The 20211-nt window shown below is 39.7% G+C and overlaps 1 protein-coding gene across 1 annotated transcript in view; it reads left to right on the plus strand.

The window, feature by feature from the left end:
- Positions 1 to 20211, plus strand: part of CCDC178 (coiled-coil domain containing 178) — a 157988-nt gene that overhangs the window by 134081 nt on the left and 3696 nt on the right. The window contains exon 18 of the mRNA XM_067467036.1: positions 5925 to 6059. Coding sequence (XP_067323137.1) covers positions 5925 to 6059 — 135 coding nt within the window. The remainder of the gene's footprint in view (positions 1 to 5924; positions 6060 to 20211) is intronic.

Here is a 20211-nt window from a genome sequence, read left to right on the forward strand (position 1 = left end):
ATGCATTAGCTTCCAAATTAGGCCCTTATGCATATACAGGCTTTGTAGACAGGCTCTGTTGGGTTTTCAAAAAAGAAAATATTGTCCATAACTGCCAGGGCTCATTGCAACGGAATCATGGGAGCTGTAGTTTTACAAGGTCTTTCACATTCTCTGCCAAAGACTGCTGGTGCCATAGATCAGGTATGGGCAAACCCAGGCCTGGGGGCTGGATGTGACCCCTTGGGCTCTTTTCTCAGGTCCTCCTTTCTCACCCGATCCTATCCTTCTTTCCTTCTCTCTTTCCTTCCTCCTTCCCTTCCTTCCTTCCTTCCTTCCTTCCTTCCCCTCTTTTCTCCCTCCCTGCATTCCCTCCCACTCTTTCCTCCTTCCTTCTCTTTTGTCTTTCCTACCTTTTCTCTTTCCTCCCTCCCTCCATTCCCTTCCTTCTTCCCATATATAACCTTCTCTTCCACCCTTCCATCCATCCATCCATCCATCCTTCTCCTTTTCCTTCCTCCTTTCCTCCTGGGGGATGTTTAGCTGGGAGAAGAGAAGGTAGAGAGGGAACATGAGAAACATTTTTCCAGATTTAAAATAGTGTCCCATTGAGGAGGGGAGGTGATTGATTTTCTGCTGCTCTAGAGACCAGGACACAAGGCAGCAATGGTTTCAATTGGCAGGAAAAGAGATTTGACTGAAAAGATTAGGAAGAAATTCCTGGAGAGTGGCATAGGCTGCCTCAGAGTGTAGTGGAGTCTCCTTCTCTGGAGGCTTTTCCGCAGAGGCTCATTGGGAGTGCTTTGATTGTGCCTTCCTGCATGGCAGGAGGTTGAACAGGATGGCCCTTGGAGGGCTCTTCCAACTCTAGGATGCTAGGATTCTATATCAGGAGTAGGCAATATGGAATCTAATGGATACACTTTTTCTCTCCTGTCCACCATCCCATCCTGACCAAGACAAACCCTTTCGAGATTCAAATGTTTCCCATCTTTCCTTTACTTTCTGCCTCCAAAAAAGAAGATGAAGGGGGGAAAGGGATGGGAGGGGACTTGGGGAGAACCCCCTCCCTCCCGGCCCATCCACCGTGCTCTGGCTCACCATGCAGTCCCCAAGTTAGAATGATTCCACATGCCTGATGCACACATAATAACAAAGAAGAATGTTTTGTTCATATTGTTTAATACCTTTTCTTAATCAGCAAGTGACATTTCTGTATAGTACGGTAGTTCCTGTATGATGTTAAATGCTATACACAGAACTGCATTTCTAGATCTTGAAATGTTTCCTCTTGATTTGTCATATTTCATATTGCAGCTCTTCTCAAACCATTCAGAAAAGGGCTGAGATTAAAAAGATGGAAATGCTGTTTTTCTTCACTACGTCCATTATGGTTTTATTCATTCCTAAAGTATTTACAGGTTGTTGACTAAAGAGCTTTATTTAAATGAGGTATAAAATCTTTAACAACAATCCTTGGTGGAACAGATTTGATAATAAAGAAATATCTTTTTACCTTATGCACTTATGGTAGTACTGTAGTATTGAAAGATAAATATTAGATTTTGCTCCTCACTCTACCATTCTTCCACTGCCAAAATCTGTAGAGTTGTTTTGTCAGTGTTTGAGTTGTAACAATGATATGGCTTATATTATTTACTTAATATGTGGCATCACTTTAGATTATTAAATTAATATGGTAGATCTCAGACTCTCTCGTTTATTTAATTATTATTTGAAAGAGACAAGATTGGTTTAGACTCAGAGTGGATATATTTTCTGTGGCCTTTGGTTTAACCCCTCAATCATTTTTGCTTCCAATTGTAACATTTGCATAAATACATGTTTCTTATATTTCTCTCTCTTACCGTTTCCTTGTATTTTCTTAAGCTCTTTGGAGAGAAGAATCCCTGCATTAGTTCTTGTGTCGCAAACTGTCATTTACATTCATAATCTTGCTGGCTGAAATTTCACATAGACTTCACCCTAAGATCCAAAAACATCATTATTAGAATTTCCCTCCAAAAAGCCAATTTGAACAGCAGAAACAAGTCTACATAATGTGATGATTTTGGTTTGGGTTTTTTTTTGGGGGGGGGGGGGTAGTTTAGTCCTTAGCCATGCACCATGTGGCATGTGGGGTGGGGGGTGGGAAGCGACCTTTAATCAAATAGGAATCTGATTCTACATCACTCTTAACATGACAGGGCGGATCTACACTGACCCATTATCTTGGAGCCAATCTGCTGTGGTGTGTGCTGGATTAGTCAGACAAGCACCCTTTCTGGCTGCTGCAGATGGGAGAGCGAGTCCTGATTGCCCAGAGGCACCAAACATGGTTCAGTACTGTTGGACAGCCACCCTTACTGTCCCTACCTGTTCTTCATGAAGCAGCCATCTCCAGGTGCAACATGAAACGGGGAGGAATCACCCCCTCCTCTCCCCTTCCTGCCCTTGTTACCTTGGCTGACATAATTGCAGGTGGCAGCCAATTCGTAGGATCCATGCCAAATCCAGAGGGGACGATAACAATGGAAGGTCAGAAACAGTTGCAACACAGAGGATGGGAGGGTCCTCCTGATCCCAGAAAACACAGGATAGCTGTGAAAACAGTTGTGAATACTTCTGTGTCAGAACTGACCAAATTGTTTACATGGGCACAACGTTGGGGAAAGCTTTGAAAGTTGGGCCAGTATTTGAATTATCCCCAACTTTAGTTAATGTAGGACAAAACTATGCTAAGATGTCCTTGCCCTACATTACTCCAGATCAGCTTCATGTGGCATTTGGCCACCATGGAGCTGATCCAGGCCCATTCCACAGTAAATGGTCAGTATAGATACGCCCTTGAGGAACCTAAATCATCCTGGTTCATGTAAACGTAGGTCCCATTATCATGCAAATTGAACTGGGTTCTAGTGGGTTTTTTCGGGCTATAGGGCCATGTTCTAGAGTTCTAGAACATGGCCCTATAGCCCGAAAAAACCCACAAGAACCTAGTGATTCCAGCCATGAAAGCCTTCGATAATACATCAAATTGAACTGGATTGTATGGCAGTGTAGACTCATATAATTCAGTTCAATGCAGCTCAATCTGCATTATATGTCTACACTGACCATATAATGCAGTTTGAACTGCATTATATGGCAGTGTAGATGGGCCCTAGTTGCATGAGTCTTTGGATGCTGGATCTTTATGTCATTGAGCATACTTCCTCAACATGGAATGCTTTAGAAGTGTTGTGACTACAGGCAGTGCAATCATTGGTTCTGATTTTATGTCTATTACTCATTACATATACTTGCTCTTTTGATGCCAACCCATCAAAGCAACATATACTTAATTTTTCAAGATGGAAAATGAATTCATAATTGACTCAGTTTTTAACATGCAAATTTCAGAAAACTGGTTTTTAAAAATTGCTGACATTATATCAGAATGGACAGGCAATGGGCTATCCATTTTTTTCTCATTAACCATTATAAAATAATAATAATAATAATAATAATAATAATAATAATAATAATAATCTTTATTTCTATCCCGCCCCACCTCCCCAAGAGGACTCAGGGCAGTTCACAACATAAGTAAATACAATAAACAATATATACAAAATAAATGACAAGTTAAGAAGGAATAAAACAAAATAAAACAAAATAGACAGATTAAACAATAAACAGTAAAACATTCATTAAGAATACATTTAAAACACAGTGGTTCCAAGAAATTTAATAAACTAGGTAAAAGCCAAAATACTTGAGTATATCCATAAAACAAAACTTTGTCCACACTTAGGGGGTATTACTAATCATTTTCAAAGACCTGTTTGAATAGCCAGGTCTTTAAGTCCTTCTTCAAAGTCATGAGAGTGGTTGCTTGGCTGATCTCCCTGGGGTGGCCATTCCAGAGATGGGGAGCCACTATGGAGAAGGCCCTCTCCCTTATCCCCACCAGTCTCACTTGCAGGATCAAGAGGAGGACCCCCTCCCCCAGCCAATCTTAAAGCCCGAACAGGTTCATAAAGGGAGATGCGGGACCCAAACTGTGTAGGGTATTATAGGTAATAAACTGCACTTTGTATTGGGCCTTGAAGCAAATAGGCAATATTTGCTTATTGGAACTAAAAGCCAATTAATGAATTTGAAGTACACAGAACATTCTAAAATACTATATATTGTCAAGTATTATTCATTAGCATTAGACCTATTTTCATGGCAGTGTTCTGTTCAGATTTTTCATGTACTGTTTTGGAGCCAAGGGAAACTGGATGCTGATTATGTGTGAAAAGGCCATTAATTTTTATATTGCGGCTCAGTTATTCTGTGAATTTTACAATATTTTCTACTCTCATTGTAAGGGAACATAATTTGAAAATGAGATCTGAGCATTGTACATGATACCGGTCACTAAAGAATAGTTCCTTTTTCTAAGACATATTTTTATTCATGCGTTCACAGTACTGACCTCAGTAAGCTGGAAGATTTCCAAAAAAGCATTATACCATTGTTTTAATCTGGTTGACAAGCATGCTCAGAAAGGTCGTGTACTGACAACAGGGACTGCCATTTTCCGAGGCTATTCTAGCATGACAAAAAAAATGACTGTTTATGTGTGTATGATTTAAAACTTTGTAATATAGTTTATTTAATTATTGTTTTTTCTACTCTAAAAGCATGCAAATATTGGAAGGCCCAAGGATGGTGTTTGTTTAGTGGTGTTTTTAACTTTCCCTTCCCGTAAACTGGTCTATTATTTGGTCCCCTTTTGTAAAGTGCGTTGGAATTTTTCCTGTGTCAAACGAGGTGTGTCGCCCGGTATGAAAAACTGGTGTTTATGAAAAACAACCCCAACATCCCTTTTTGCAGATAGATTTAATAATTCCAACTGCTACATTTATCTTACAAAAATGGGATATTGAGATCATATAATTTCACCTGTGGTCTTTCCCCTCCCCAAAATGAGTAATAGCTGCCGTGCCTGACAATGTTGTGTTTGTACGTGCATCTTTTCTGCAAAGGTGAAAACAAAAATAAATACACACCGGCGGATAATGTGCTCATCACTTTTAAATCACAAGATAGATAGATAGATAGATAGATAGATAGATAGATAGATAGATAGATAGATATCTCACAACACAATTGTTTTAAAAGTAATAGCACTTATTAGAAGGGAAATGCCAAAATCTGTGATCTACTTCACATTCAGAAATGTCCAAAGCTGTGTGTGCATATGCACCTGCAAGTGCATGCAGCTAGATAGATACATAGATATAGTGGTGTCACTTTCAGCTGCTGCCTTAACTGCAATTTAGTGCAGTTAGATGCTTTCATGTCACATGGTTATAGCTAGGTAGATTAATAGGGACTTCTATCTGAAAATTTCTTTCCTGTTATTGTTCTCCCTCAGCCGCTGATGGTGAAGTTAATTCTCTTTAGTTTTGTCATGCTCTGGAGCACATATTGCCAAGCTATGATAAGCTTTACAAGGAAAAATGAGCCACAGTGTCCATCAAAGTCTTAAACTTGCATTTTAAACTTTGGCCTGACCTGATACGCCATTCCCAAGGCTTCAAAAGATTATTTTTTTTAAAAAAGAAAGGTTCAATATGTCCCGAGGCTATCGGTTTTGAGTTAAACTGGGTGAAGTAGAAATATTTTACTCATCAGCTTTGCAGTCACAGAGTTTGCTTCAGCTAGAACAAAACTGCTGAGGCATTTAGAGAAAATTAACCCCCCATCCTGGCAGCCAGATGTGACTGGTTTCTGATGAATGCACATGAGTGGGCTGAAAAATCAAGAGACTGTGAAATTCCTGTCAGGTCCGTACAGTGCAGAATGGGCTATTGACTGCTTTCTATATTTCCCTCCATCATTCTTCTTGAACACTGCCATTAATTTCCTCTCCCACTCTGACTTATTTTCCCCCCTCTTTCCTCTCTTAGCTCTCTCAGCTGCAAAGGAAGCTGCACAGGGTATTGGTGAAGTACTTCAAACTGCGAGCCCTCCATAGCCAAGCCGGGCTGGCAAAGTTCCAGGCAGCCTCTCATGAGAACGCTCGGAAAATATTAGCTGTGCAGGTAAGGTGGTGGCAGGGAAGTAGAAAAGATCATTCTGATCTAGATTGAAAAGCAAATGATGGGTGGTGTGATGAAGCATTAAAACCATATCCCATCAGAGTTTTTGTAAATTTTTAACCTCTTTAATAAACTGGAATTGCATGAAGGATGAATCTAGTAGGTATCATAGGCACCATAGACAGATTATATTTTTTTCAAAAAAAAAAAAGAGGTTTGCAATTTAAATATTTTACATGTACTGTTATTTTAGATGAAAATATACACACACCCAAAAGGCATTTGTAATGTTGCTAAAATATTTGAGGATACACTATATTATATTTTGATTTTTTAAAAAAAGATTTTTACAGCATAGGCAACATGATTAGCTAAAGACGATGGGTTTGCTTAGGTACTAAATTTGCACCTGTAGCAAACACTATTCATTTACAAGGTTTAGCTATGATTACACTTGTTCCCTGGACTTTAGTATGAAACAATTGCTGCTTTGATTTTCTGGTGATTGTGTAGCATGGCCCCAATACACTGCACTTTCATTGCATAAAATAGCTATAAAATCACACCAACTAATGATCACAAGCAGATGGTGTTGGGAAAATTTCTGCAAGGGGATGGCATCACAGGAATTAGAAATCCCATTGTCATAGATCCAAGGGCCAGTAGAATTAAGCCAACATAATTCTTACATTTAATTTGAGCCCTGGTCCTGGACATGTTTACATGGACATTCATATGTATTTTTTCCTAACTTCTTCACTTTTTAGAATGTAGATTTTCCACTTAAATATTTTTCTTTCTGACGCCAGACTCACCTCAGCATTTGAAAACATGGGAAATATATGGATGTACCTGAAGAGGAAAACCTAGAGAAATAAGCAGAAAGCGCTTGAAGAGAAAAATCATTTTATTCCAAGCAAACTCCTGTCTTAGTCTAGAAATATGAAAATTGTTTTAAGAAAAACAAGAGGAAGTAGGGTTGCCAGGCCTTCCCAAGAGCTCTTGGGATTCCCCTGTACATTCAGTATCTATGTGGCAAGGATAGGCTTGGCAAATGCAGCTTTGGCTGAACTCACTAAGAGAAGGGTGTAGTGGATCCAGGCTCTGGAAATGGGAGTTGATATCCCTGATCAGCCTTAACTGTTTGGTGAGTGGATGTAGACCAGGCATGGGCATTGCCAGTTGGGCTGGGCCAGGAGGGAGGGGGGCGGACACATGCTGGGTGGGGAGGACCCAGTAGAGGGTGAGGCCAGGAGCAGGCAGGGCAGGGCCTGGGTCATCCTCAGGTTGTCCTCTCAGCATAAGGATGGGGCTGATTGCCCCATCCTTATGCAGGGAGGAAGGCAAGACACACAGTGACTGCCCTGATTCTCCTCCCCCAATCCTCGGGCTGTCCTCTTGGTAGTACACCTGGCAGAGGGCAAGACAGGTGGTGGCTGAGAGTCCTCTTGGGGTTCCTTCCTTGAGCCATCCTTTTGACATAAGGATGGGGCCACTAGCACCATCTGAGAGCATTCCAGAGGGCTCTCAGCTGCTATGTGCCTTCTTCCCCATCTTTTTGGCATATGGACACTGTGAGTCGCTGTGTCCTTCTGCCAAGAGGATAGGGAAAACGAGGAGGGCCTGATGTAAGCATCCAGAAGGCCGCATCCAGCCCCCGGGCCTTAGTTTGCCCATGCCTGCTGTATACAAATAGTCAGTTATCTCAGAACTGTAGCATACTATGTAACATACTTGAGGAAGAGGCAGGTAATAACTGTGAGAGGACAGTTCTGTGTCAGCCACAAGTTACAGCTGTAAGTCACTTCTGGATGTAATTTTCAGGGTTTCAGCTGCTTTTCCTGACAGTTGGAGGATGGGTTGGGATGCTTCAGTTATTGTACGTGTCAATATTTTAGCATTTTTTCTTAATGACATTTCACCCAAATTAAAATGGGAGTTCAGAAGTTTTTAGGGAGTTAAGGAAAGCACAATAGGGACTAAGAGTCACAGGGGCCACACTTTTCTTTACCCCATCATAGGGAATGAGTGAAGTTCAGATTATATATAGGAATGTTCATGTGAATTTTCATGTCTAAAATTTGGGTCACAATTCTTACAGTCCCCTTGTGGTGAGAAGGGTGGGATAGATTATCTATCTCTGTGTGTGTGTGTAATAAAAGATAGTGTTTGTATGTATGTGTGTATGTGGAGGAGGTGTATGTGGCAGCTCTCCGATTGGCTGCCACTGTGGTAGTATTTGCATATGGTCTCTGATTGGCCAACTTCAACATTCTGAGGTACCAGAAGGAATAGGAAAGGGGCCTGAAGCTATCAGGAATAGTTGGTGTTAAAGTCCAAAATGCCTTGTGGCCCCAAGACAGAACAAGACCAAACCTGGCACACAGACCCCCCCCCCTCCCAAGTCCCATTCTACATTCTGGTGCAGTTTGAGCAAGGATGGACCATGGATGACGGTACTTGCAGTAGTTTAACTCACTTCTTTAGAGCACTGTGGCCCAATGATAGATCAGGACCAAACTTGGCACACAGAGGCCCAATGGTCCACTTTAAAACCTGGTGCGGTTTAGGGCAGGATGGGCCACAAATGATGGGATTTGCAGTACCTTCACCCGATTTACTTCCCACAGAACATTGTAGCCCCTACAAATCACAGACCAGGCTCAACCTTGGCACACAGACTACTCATGGCCCACTCTACATCCTGATGCAGTTCTAAGGGGGATGGACCATGGATGATGGGACTTGCAGTATCTTTACTCACTTACTGAAACTACTGTGACCCTCATCCAATGACTGATCAAGACCAAATTGGCACACAGAGCCCCCATGGCCCACTCCACATCCTACTGCAGTTTGGAGGAGGGTGGACCATGGATGATGGGACTTTCAGTACCTTTACTCACTTATTGAAATCACTACGACCCTGATCGAATGACTGATCAAGACCAAACTTGGCACACAGAGCCCCCATGACGCACTCTACATCCTGCTGCAGTTTGAAGGAGGATGGACAATGGATGATGGGACTTGCAGTACCTTCACTCACTTACTGAAACCACTGCCACCCTCATCCAATGACTGATAAAGACCAAACTTGGCACTACTCTATATCCTGCTGCAGTTTGGAGGAGGGTGGGCCATGGATGATGGGACTTCAAGTACCTTCACTCAATTCCTGAAAACAATGCAACCATCATCCAATGACCAATAAAGAGCAAACTTGACATACAAAACCCCCATTACCCACTTTCTCTAATAACCCAGGCAGCGCCGGGTCCCCAAGCTAGTGTGTGTGTATATATATATATATATATATATATGTATGTGTGTGTGTGTGTGTGAATGTTTATATATGTGTATGTGGCAGCTTTCTGATTGACTGCCACTTTCACAGGCAACTGTGAACTGCACGAGCAACAGACCTGGACCAAACTTGGCATACATAACCCTCATGAACCCCTTTAGGTCCTGGTGAGGATTGGGGGAGGGCAGAAAAAGGATGATGGGATTTGTAGTACTTTCAAACCCTTATGTTCCCACAGACCATTCTGGCCCCCAACAAAGAGCTATAATGACCAAGCTTGGCACACAGAGCCCCCATTACCCACTCTACATCCTACTGCAGTTTGGAGGAGGATGGACCATGGATGATGGAACTTGCAGTACCATCACTCACTTTCTGAGACCACTGCAACCCTCATCCAATGACTTATCAAGACCAAACTTGGCACACAGAGCCCTCATGACCCACCCACTCTACATCCTGGTGCAGTTTGGAGGAGAATGGACCATGGACGATGGGACTCTCAGTACCTTCACTAACTTCCTGAGACCACTGCAAGCCACATACATAACTTTTTTTATGTGTGTCAGGAGTGACTCCTAGTGTGAGAGAATTGGCCGTCTGCAATAACGTTGCCCAGAGGACACTTGGATAATTTTGATGTTTTTATCATCCTTGTGGGAGGCTTCTCTCATGTCCCCGCATGAGGAGCTGGAGCTGATAGAGGGAGCTTATCCGCCTCTCCCTGGATTCGAACCTGCGACCTGTCAGTCTTCAGTCCTGCCAACACAGGGGTTTAACCCACTGCGCCACCGGGGGCTCCATATATACATAACTGATAAAGACCAACCTTGGCACTCAATACCTTTCTCAAATAACCCGGGCACCTAGTAAATAAATAAATTACAGAATGATGTATGTGCACAAAGAATAAAGTAACATTGTAAGCAGACATGAATGTTACAAGGAGACGAAACATGATATACAACAAAACAATAACAACCAATCACTACCTTGAACAAGTGATATCTTAACTACTAACAGTACAAATAATGTCAAAATGGTAACATCATAACCATAAAGGGGTCACAAATGAGAAGGCTCGCTCTATTGAAGTAACTGATATCATGAGCTAAACTTCCAACAATAAGATTACATACAGTGAATGTAATCTGTGATAAATAATTTTGTTGTTGATAGTATGGTCATCTTTCAAGAATACCTTTGCCCCGTGTGTTTGCATTTTATAACTTTACTCTCATTGGGTATTTTCCATTTTTTTGTGATGTCACTCCTGTGAAAAATTCTTGTGAACTCTCATAAAACAATTAGCTTTCCTTTAAAAAAAGGGGGGTGGGGGGTGGGGAAAGATTTATATATTTCCCTCTCATAATATTATCCCAAAGTAGTAGGGCCTTCTGCTCAGAAATATATCTTGTTTTAGGCGTGCATTACATATATATCAGAGGTATATATCACTGATAACACACTTCTTACATTTATCTGACATAGTTACCTGCACTTCAGATCCTTTGCTGCAACATGCCATACTGTTTATTGGTTATAGTATTTGCAGTTCAAATCATGTCATCTAACGTGGCCCAAAGTGAGTAGATTAGAAGCCAATTACAAGTGTCTGGGCAATTTTCCTAAGGTAAAAAAATTACTTGTCCTTCAGGAAGGAGTGATAGTAGTTCACCTGGCTTAGAGCTGTTAGTTCTCCATACTCCAGTTGCAGTCTTATAATCCAATGTGAAAGCTGTTCTCCCAAGGTGGTGTCCTTTGTGTCCTTGGAAAATGGAACCAGTATGTGCCTATCTTTTGAACAGCCCTTTCATTTACGGTTTTCTTCTTACTTGTCAAGTGATCATCAATTTAACTGCAGTTTTCCCTCTGCTGTTCTTGCACTCATAGATTATAGTGGCCCTCAAGATCTCCAAAACCTGCATGCTCCTCCTTTTATTTCTCTTGCTGGGTCACATTATTTTTATATGCTGATTATGCTCTGGATTTTAATCCACTTAATTAACTTTATTCTGCCTTCCTGAATATACTTATGAAAATGCATGGAGTTGGTAACACCGATATTTATTAATAGAAAACTAATGGGGAAAATGTTGGTGGTCCTAGATTTTGTCATTATTTATAATAATTGTTAAGATAAAAATACAGTAAAAGAACTTGTTTCTATGTAGCAAATTCCATTTACAATTTAATTACAATTGTAAACTGAAATTATAATTTAAATATGTTAAATGATTATATCCATTTCTCAAAATAAATTTCATAGATTTTCTTCTTGAATGTAAGTTTTGATCAAGTTTTTTGAATGCTGAACTGTTGAGAATGCAGTGCCAAAGCAATGCATTTCTCTGAAATTTAAGCAAACTTGTAATACTTATACTCTTCTTTTTCAGCTCCCACCCTAATCCCATCTTCTGAAGAAAAAAACAAGTAGTAATTTGTGTCCTTTCTTTCTTAGAGCTGTTCAGACAGCACTAAATCATGTGCATTATTCAAGGGCAAAAAATCCAGGACCTGAAAAGATGTCCAGATACAGACCCTTTGGTCCTGGGATTTTTGCCTTTGTCATCCACACTTACTGCTTTGTCATGGGCTTTTGCAGCCCCCAAGATGGCTGCTATGGGACTTCCACCAGAAATTTTGGCAGTTTTTTTTAAAAAAAAAACACAAAACTTTAGATGTGAACATGTGAAAATGCAAATCATTTTATAAGTTCCATTCCTGGGTTATACATATAAGCTGTGGGCCCATTTGTGCTTACAGGTTGTTGTTTCTGGGTTACACATGTCTGTTCCTGATTTGAAAAGATGTACAACATTGACTAGGGGGCCACAACTGTGTCCTGGCCAGAGAATGTCCTCCACACATTTCATGAAGTTTCTGGGACACAAACAAGATTTTCACCTTCTACTCAACTGTCAGCTCCTTTTTAGAAAGATCAGGACTAGACATCTTAAACCTGGGAACAAACCCAGATAAAAATCCTGTGATTTCCAAGTGCAGGGACATACAGACATTCAAAGATGCATATTTTCAGCTCAAAATTGGGATATTCCCGCACTTGAAAATCTCATGTTTTTTTGCCGTTCATAGCTATTGCTTCAGTGTTTACAGGGAATGGTGTTTGGCCATCCTCCTGTTTGCTGCAGGAGCTCCTGGAATAAAGACAATATCTGGACAGGCCCTTACTTTAAGCTGCATTGTTATATACTCATGCTTGTGAGTAAATCCCAGTGAATTCACTCAGCCTTTTTTTTTCTTGGTAGAAAAATATGGATACTGCACAGATCTTATCTGAAGTGCAAAGAAAACATGAAAGAACAATACAATATTTACAATAAGAACAAGTTTAACCAACATAAACTTACCATATTTCAATGGGAAGTGTGGGCTTGCTTTTGGCTGATGAGATAGTCAAGTTAACTAGGATTGTTGCTGTTGTGTGCCTTCAAGTCATTTCAAACTTAGGATAATCTCATGTCTAAAGGGGCTGGGTAAATTACCTTGGAGGGACACATTTCTCATTTCTCCTCATGGTAATAGCTTGGCAGCTAAGTCAACACATTTCTGGACCCAAGGGGGCCCAGAAAAGTGTACTGCATGCTTGACCACATATGTCCTAGATTTCATCTGAGAAATGGTATGCAAGAATCCAAATACTATAGCTGACCTAGTTGGATGCTTTTGTTTTCTTCATGTATCAGCTCAGTGTATCCTGCTGCAAGCAAGACATTACTTTGTTCAAAACCAATTACTTTTATTATCCCAACCTTCAACACAATGTTCTCTCTAAAAGCTTACTCCTACTGATGCTCTATGACAGCCAGATCACAACCTGCACAAAATATATCCAGTTCTGGACACCAATCTTCTCTTCCTTATCTTTTCTTCACCCACTTGATTTGCCTTGATAGAGAACCTACTATGTTGTTTTTTGAAGAAAATGTTGGTTTTCTTCTTGTGCATCTTTGAGACTGTTCTCAGCTTTCTGACAGCTTTCTTAGCAATGCTGCTCCCTACGAAGGTAAACATAGCCTGGTCTCAGCATTCAGCCTGTTATATTTCCCTAGACCACAGCAATGTTACTTCACACTCCAGTTCCTACTTCCCTCTATTTATAGTCTGAATGCTACCCTTTTATTCCTCAGGTGACCCACATGCACCATTACTAACTCCACCTAGGTTAGTGTCAGCCCAGCATGCCAGAGACCTAATCTTTAGTTCAAAGGGGTCTCTGAGGTGTTGTATATGCAAAGCAGTTTTCAGAGCCTCTCAGTTGGGAATCCAACAGCTGATAACAGGTTTGGGCTTCCCCCACCTCTCTCAAGATACGCACATAGTCTTATGAATATCTGTCCAGTTTTGTAAACTCGGGTGTTTTGAAATGGAGTATCTCTTATCCAAATTGCATTAAGGCACTAGTATGATACTGAAGCTTTGAAGTGAGTGAATTATAAATTTGACACATGGCAGTAGTAACATAAAACAAAAACAAAATTCAAATTAACTAAATGTAGCTACATCTAAGGCTACTAGATGGTCTGTTTCAAATCTTATAATCTCAACCTGATATACAGTAGGTTTTCCCCAAACCAGATCTTAAATACTATCTGTGTTTTGACACCACAGAAAGCTATTGTTTAATAAAACAGGGAAAAATGCAAACATCAAATGTATGAGAGAAGTACAAAGTGAGGATGAAGGTTATGTTCAATCCAGTAAACAACAATGTGTCTCCCAAGCCTTGCAGAACTCTCCCCAACACCCCACACTGAGAAAACTATCTTCCAAAAAGAGATTTTGCTGTTCTTACGTTTCTCTAGAATTGAATTTCTCAAACTCTGCCCCTCCAGATATTTTGGACTTCAGCTGGTAAATTGGCTGGGATTTCTGGAAGCTGAAGTCCAAAACACCTGAAGGACTAAAGGCTGGGAACCACTACTCTAAAACAGCATGTTTTGCACATTGCTGCCCCAAAACTCAACCCTACTTACCCAGATTAAAACTGGATATGGAAACTCGATCATTGTGGGGTGGGGTGGGGTGGGGTGGGGTGGGGTGGGGGGAGAGGACTGTTTGTTCATTTGGTTGGTTGGTTGGTTGTTTTTGGCATATTTCTGGGCATTTCCAGAACTGATGCTGCAGAATCGCAGAATCTGTAACAGACCATGAAAAATTACACACATGCAGCCTACAAAATTTGTCCATCTCTGCAATAAAAATAGTTAATTGGACCAAAACTGTTATATCTGAACTTGGTCATGCCACATGTGTTGTTGCTGTTGTTGTTTGTGTTTCAGAGGTCTTAGAATTGGCTTATCTATATGCCATGTTTGAGGGTCTTGGATAAAACTTCTCTGAGAAATGTTAAAAATTGTTGCATCCAAATAAAAGAGGCCTAATGGCATATTTTTATACAGTATTTTGGAATGCCAGACTAAAAATGATATGTAGATCACAACATCTGTGAAACATATTTAATCTCTTCTTTGCAGGATTGTTAATGTCAAGGGTGTGCTGATGGTTCAGATCACTTCCATGTAGTTACAATTTACATTGGAAAATATATTGTTGGATTACCAAACAGTTGTGTTTCTGTAACTTGTCATCAAGCATTGCAAATAATCTTTAGTAGTAGGGTGTTATGCACATGGTATAAACATCAGGCAAATATTTAACAATATGTAGTATCAGATTTCCTAACTGATTTTAAGACAGTTGCTAGGGAATAGCATGAGCCACCCCTTTTCTAAGGAGAAAGAAAGAAACCATGCATCATACACTATCACAGTCTTTAAGAAGGAAGGAGCCATTTTGCCAGCTCCCCTGATTTTGTTACTCCATGAATTAATTGTGACAGTTTAGTACATCTCCAATAAACATGTTGCTCTATCATAGCATATAAACACAGCTACTGAATTCTTAACCATGTCTGCAAAACAGATTAGCTCATTGGAAGACACTGGTTTAAATTTTAGACATTTAATTTTATTATCTTTCCTCAGAAGTATACAAAGGAATGAGAAGCCTCATATGTATAACACATTCATAAGACAATGCAGGGGTGCATTTTTGCCACAGACCCACTAATTTTAGCTATAATCACTAACAATGTTTTTGTTTTACAGACTAGTATGATTTGGCAAAAGAATAAAATTGCTTTTAAAGTACAAAAATAATTATGAACCACTTGAAACGTAATGTCTGTGTTTTATTTCTCATCAGAATTCATTAGTGTGTAACATCAATAATTTAGCCCATCATTTGCCAACACTGACTTGGCTCAGTAGTTCAATCATGTAACCCTGTAAACTCACTTTCCATTAAAATGAATGTTGCTGACAAAGGATAACTAAAGAGATACTTCATTTATTAGCTAAAGAGATACTTCATTTATCAACATTTTTAAATTAGGAGTTTGGGACCACAGACACTTAGCTGGATAAAATATTTGAAGGAATCTTTACTAAAAGACTAAAGATATATGTGGAACCATACTATGTTGTTCAAAATAACGATGTATGACAGTGTATAACATTGTTCATAGCATTCTTTTTCAAAGGTATCCAATGCCACCTGCAAACTGTCAAATGACCATATAGGATGACATCCTGCTTTTTGGGGGGGGGGGGAAACAAAAAGAGTTGGACTATCATATCTTCACCACTGAAAACTGATGAACACGGCCACTCTTGACAGAATTAGGACTGATTGCCCTTCTGTATCCTGCTTGAGAGGAATCCATGCGGAAATCAACCCACATATTGGTAAACTTGTCTACTGAATCCCCATGTCCATGAACCTGCTCACCAGTCAGACTATTATGAGCTAATCCATATTTCACTGTCTGTCTGGGTCCACAATGAGCAAATGCAAAGACTAACTTCAACACAGACTCCAGTATGTGGTTGAGCGAACGGACGTTTAATCAAACATTTGTCATACAAAAAGGCTAAATGCAAACAAATTATCTTTCAATCACTAAACAGTGGTTTTAAATGTTAATTTGTAAATTAATTGATCATGAGAAAGTTCTTCCATAAAAGCTATTATTCTTCTCTACTCCCATCTCTAATCTTTATGATTTTTAGATTCCTCATCTAGTGGGTCAATACATTCAAAGCCAACAAGGAAGAGCATTTATACAAATGCCTACATGAGAGAAAGAAGTATGGTAGTGGCCTTTTAGATTAGCATAACTGATAGCTTTCATGCTATTGGCACCGACTCAAATTGGACAAAGCAAAGAGGAATTGGTTAATGTCCGTGAGTTTATACATTGATCACAGAGTAGCTGTTAGTCAGTGTTGCAGCAAAACAAAGTAAAGTAAAATAAAATAAAATAAAATGGTGCCTTGTAATCCAGAAAAATGGCATAGTATTTACAGTGGAATAAATCTGTCAGTCTTACAAGTGCCACACATAACTTCATTTTGTTTTATGGGTCATGCAGATGTCATTAGCCATTCCTAATGGAAAAGCAAACAGTAAGCATTATTGAAGCCAATAGGTTTTATTTCAGAGTAGACACATGGCTACAATGCCAACTTCCTCGGGGTTTTTTTTTTTTTTCAAAAAAATGGGCAAAAGAGAAAGAGTCATTGGGAAAACCTGGAACAGATATTGCAAACTTTATTTCCTTCAAAAGAGAAATGTAGTGAGGAGAAATATTGATTTAGCTCTCTGTTTGATTTGTCACACCATACTAACCTCACAGCCTTTAGAGCAGTTGTGAAGGTGAAGTTGTTTGCTGACAACTAGAGAAGCATTGCAGTTCTTTGTGATCTCTGTGAGTCACACAATTGGGCATTTGGGCTTGTTCACTAGCTCTTTCACAAACATCTAATAGTTGAGCAATCTTTGATGGGGACACTTCCTCCACTCTTTCACTGCACCTGCATTAGGGCACTTCAGCTGCTCTCCATTTCTTTTCACCATTGCACTGGTTGCATGTCTCCTGAGTAGTTGAGTTTTCATATTTGCCATATTCTTTCTATTTCACCATCTCGCATTTTGTTGCCCAAATCACAGGAAAAAAGAGACCAGACAATACCTTGGATGAAATAACGTCCAAAATATCTATTTAATTTTTTTAATTATCTATTTAATTTGTTTCTTGGTGCTGAGAACTAAAGGGGGGGGGGGCAAACTAGTGTGGGAGTGGCTGGGGCAGGAGATCTAACACAGAGTACACTCCTCTGTCTCCTGTGACAAAACACTGTAATCCTCAAGAGGAATCCTTGAAATTCAGGGATGCTCCCAGGCTAGCCCCTACTGGGAAGCAGACCAGAGGGTATAAGCCCTCAACCTGGGTGGTCCTTTGGAAAAGGCAAAGACCCACCTCAAGGATGGCCAATTTTCCCTAATCCCCAGGGACCAATACTCAGCTAAATACTCAGGGACAGTTCCAAAATTACATCCTTCACCAAAATTGTATCAGAAGGTGCTTCTGAGGATCCACGCTCCTCCACCCTGCACAAATCACAGACAGGGAGGAGTCAAGCAACTGGTTGGCTCCTATCCCCCACAAAACTCATCAAAATATCCTTAATACCCTTTTGCAAGTTATCAAGAAACACCTTGTTGCCAATTTTAGACAAATGGATATCATCTTTTCAAAACAATTTGGGGTCCAGCATTTAATAACTTCAGCCATTCTGCAGGGCATGGCGAACCTCATTGTTGGCCCATGTATCTCCACTCTCCCTTGCTTAGAAAGGGATTTGTTTGGATGTATCTGAAAGCCAGAAGAGAGGGAGAGAAAAAGAGATAAACAACCATTGACTAATTAGTCAGCAAATGTAGACCAGCTCCAAATTTTGCCCACATAAATTACTTCACCAAATATGAGGAGAAAAGGTAGAGAACTGTCAAATAGATGCTGCAAAATGTTCCCCATCATCATCTAAATTATATATTTTTATTTCTTATCTCGAGGCAGGGCACAACAAAGTTAAAAACACATAATTATAAAACATTATGTACCTATATTAAAATGGATTTATATGAAATACATATATTAAAATACACAGGTAATATAACAACAGAGATATTGCAATGCATTTTTAAAAACCACCTTCAATAATAAAATATTAGAATAAAGGTAAAAGTACATGAGGGCTAAAGGTGATTGGGTGCATCAGAGTACCATGTTAGCCATGTGTTATAGTAACGAGGCAAATCCTTAGAGCTGACTGAACCAAGGAGAGAACGCACTTAGAATGTGGCATTAAGTTTGTATATCACTCACCCCAGCTCTGACTTTTGAGAAGGAGTATTTTTATATATGGCATTTAATTGTTGCCGATTTGTACGCCACCCTGAGTCACCTTCAGGCTGATATGGGTGGGATAGAAGTGATGTATGTAAATAAATAAATAAATAAATATAAGGAGGAATCTTGACTGCTTCCCCTGTTACTCATCATTCCTCTCTGTGACTCTGATTGTCTTATTTTCTATATGGATGCATTGTACACCTTCACCAATACATAAAAATAATACATTATATCAAGTAGCGACTACAACTCTGTTTTATAAAGTAAGCTCTTCCTCCTCCTCCTCCTCCTCCTCCTCCTCCTCCTCCTCCTCCTCCTCTTCTTCTTCTTCTTCTTTTAGGTCAAATAAGTTTCATTTTGTTTTCAAAACAAAAGAAAAAACTCAAACAACACAAAAAGAGAAAAAAGAAGGGAAAGATAAGAAATAAAAGGATATAGTATGTAAGTTATGGACCCATGTTAGTTAAATAGTTCTAAAATAAGCCCATCTTTTGAAACCCTGTGCGATTTGGAGCACTTCAGTGGGTTTGTTGAAAAGGAAAATTCACAAATGTAAATATACAATAGAGAGAGAGAGAGAGAGGGAGATGATTTTAGTTTGCCAGTTCATTGTGTCATTATAAAAAGGAAGGTGACAGCCTGCTTTCTAACAATCTGGTCCATGTCTATCTGTTAGTGATCTCTATCATATACATACAGTGACAGTGTGGCAGGCTACTGGTGAATACTGGATTTTAGAAATTATTCTTGCCATTAGTCACTGTGCTTCTGTAACCTCAAAGTTGGATCATCTGGCAGTGAGATAATCAGAAGCCTGGGGAAGCTGCAACATATTGTAAACACATGCAAATTAATGAGTTTAAGTCCACATCTCACCATTGATTGGAAAGTAATTTAATAAGAGTGATTGTCATAACGAGGATATGGAGAAAAGATGACAGGAAGTTTTTTTAAAAATCTAATCAAGAGCAAGACTAATCAAACACTGTTCATTGTGTAAATATATTTTTATAAAATTATCAAACTTATTGGAAAATAATCTGTTCTTTCAAATTGTTTTATAGGTTAGGTCACCCTTGCCTTTGTAACTTGAAATGTGCATTAGTTATGATGGAACACTGTTGGTGATTTATACTGGTTAAGTCTTTTTTTAATGGCAGCACACTTATGGGAAAAAGACACAAGAGCAGGGGTCCTCAAACTTTTTAAACAGAGGGCCAGGTCACAGACCATCAAACTGTTGGAGGGCCGGATTATAATTTGAAAAAAAATGAATTAATTCCTATGCACACTGCACATACCTTATTTGTAGTGTGAAAAACACTTAAAAGCAATACAATAATTAAAATGAAGAACAATTTTAACAAATATAAACTTATTAGTATTTCAATGGGAAGTCTGGGTCTGATTTTGGCTGATGAGATAGGGTTGTTGTTGTTGTTGTTGTTGTTGTTGTTGTTGTGTGCTTTCAAGTAATTTCAGATTTAGGTTAACCCTGAGCAAGGGCCGGGTGAATGACCTTGGAGGGCTGTATCCAGCCCCTGGGCTTTAGCTTGAAGACCCCTGCA

This window comes from Anolis sagrei, chromosome 4, assembly GCF_037176765.1.
Source record: "Anolis sagrei isolate rAnoSag1 chromosome 4, rAnoSag1.mat, whole genome shotgun sequence".
NCBI classification, from domain to species: Eukaryota; Metazoa; Chordata; class Lepidosauria; order Squamata; family Dactyloidae; genus Anolis; species Anolis sagrei.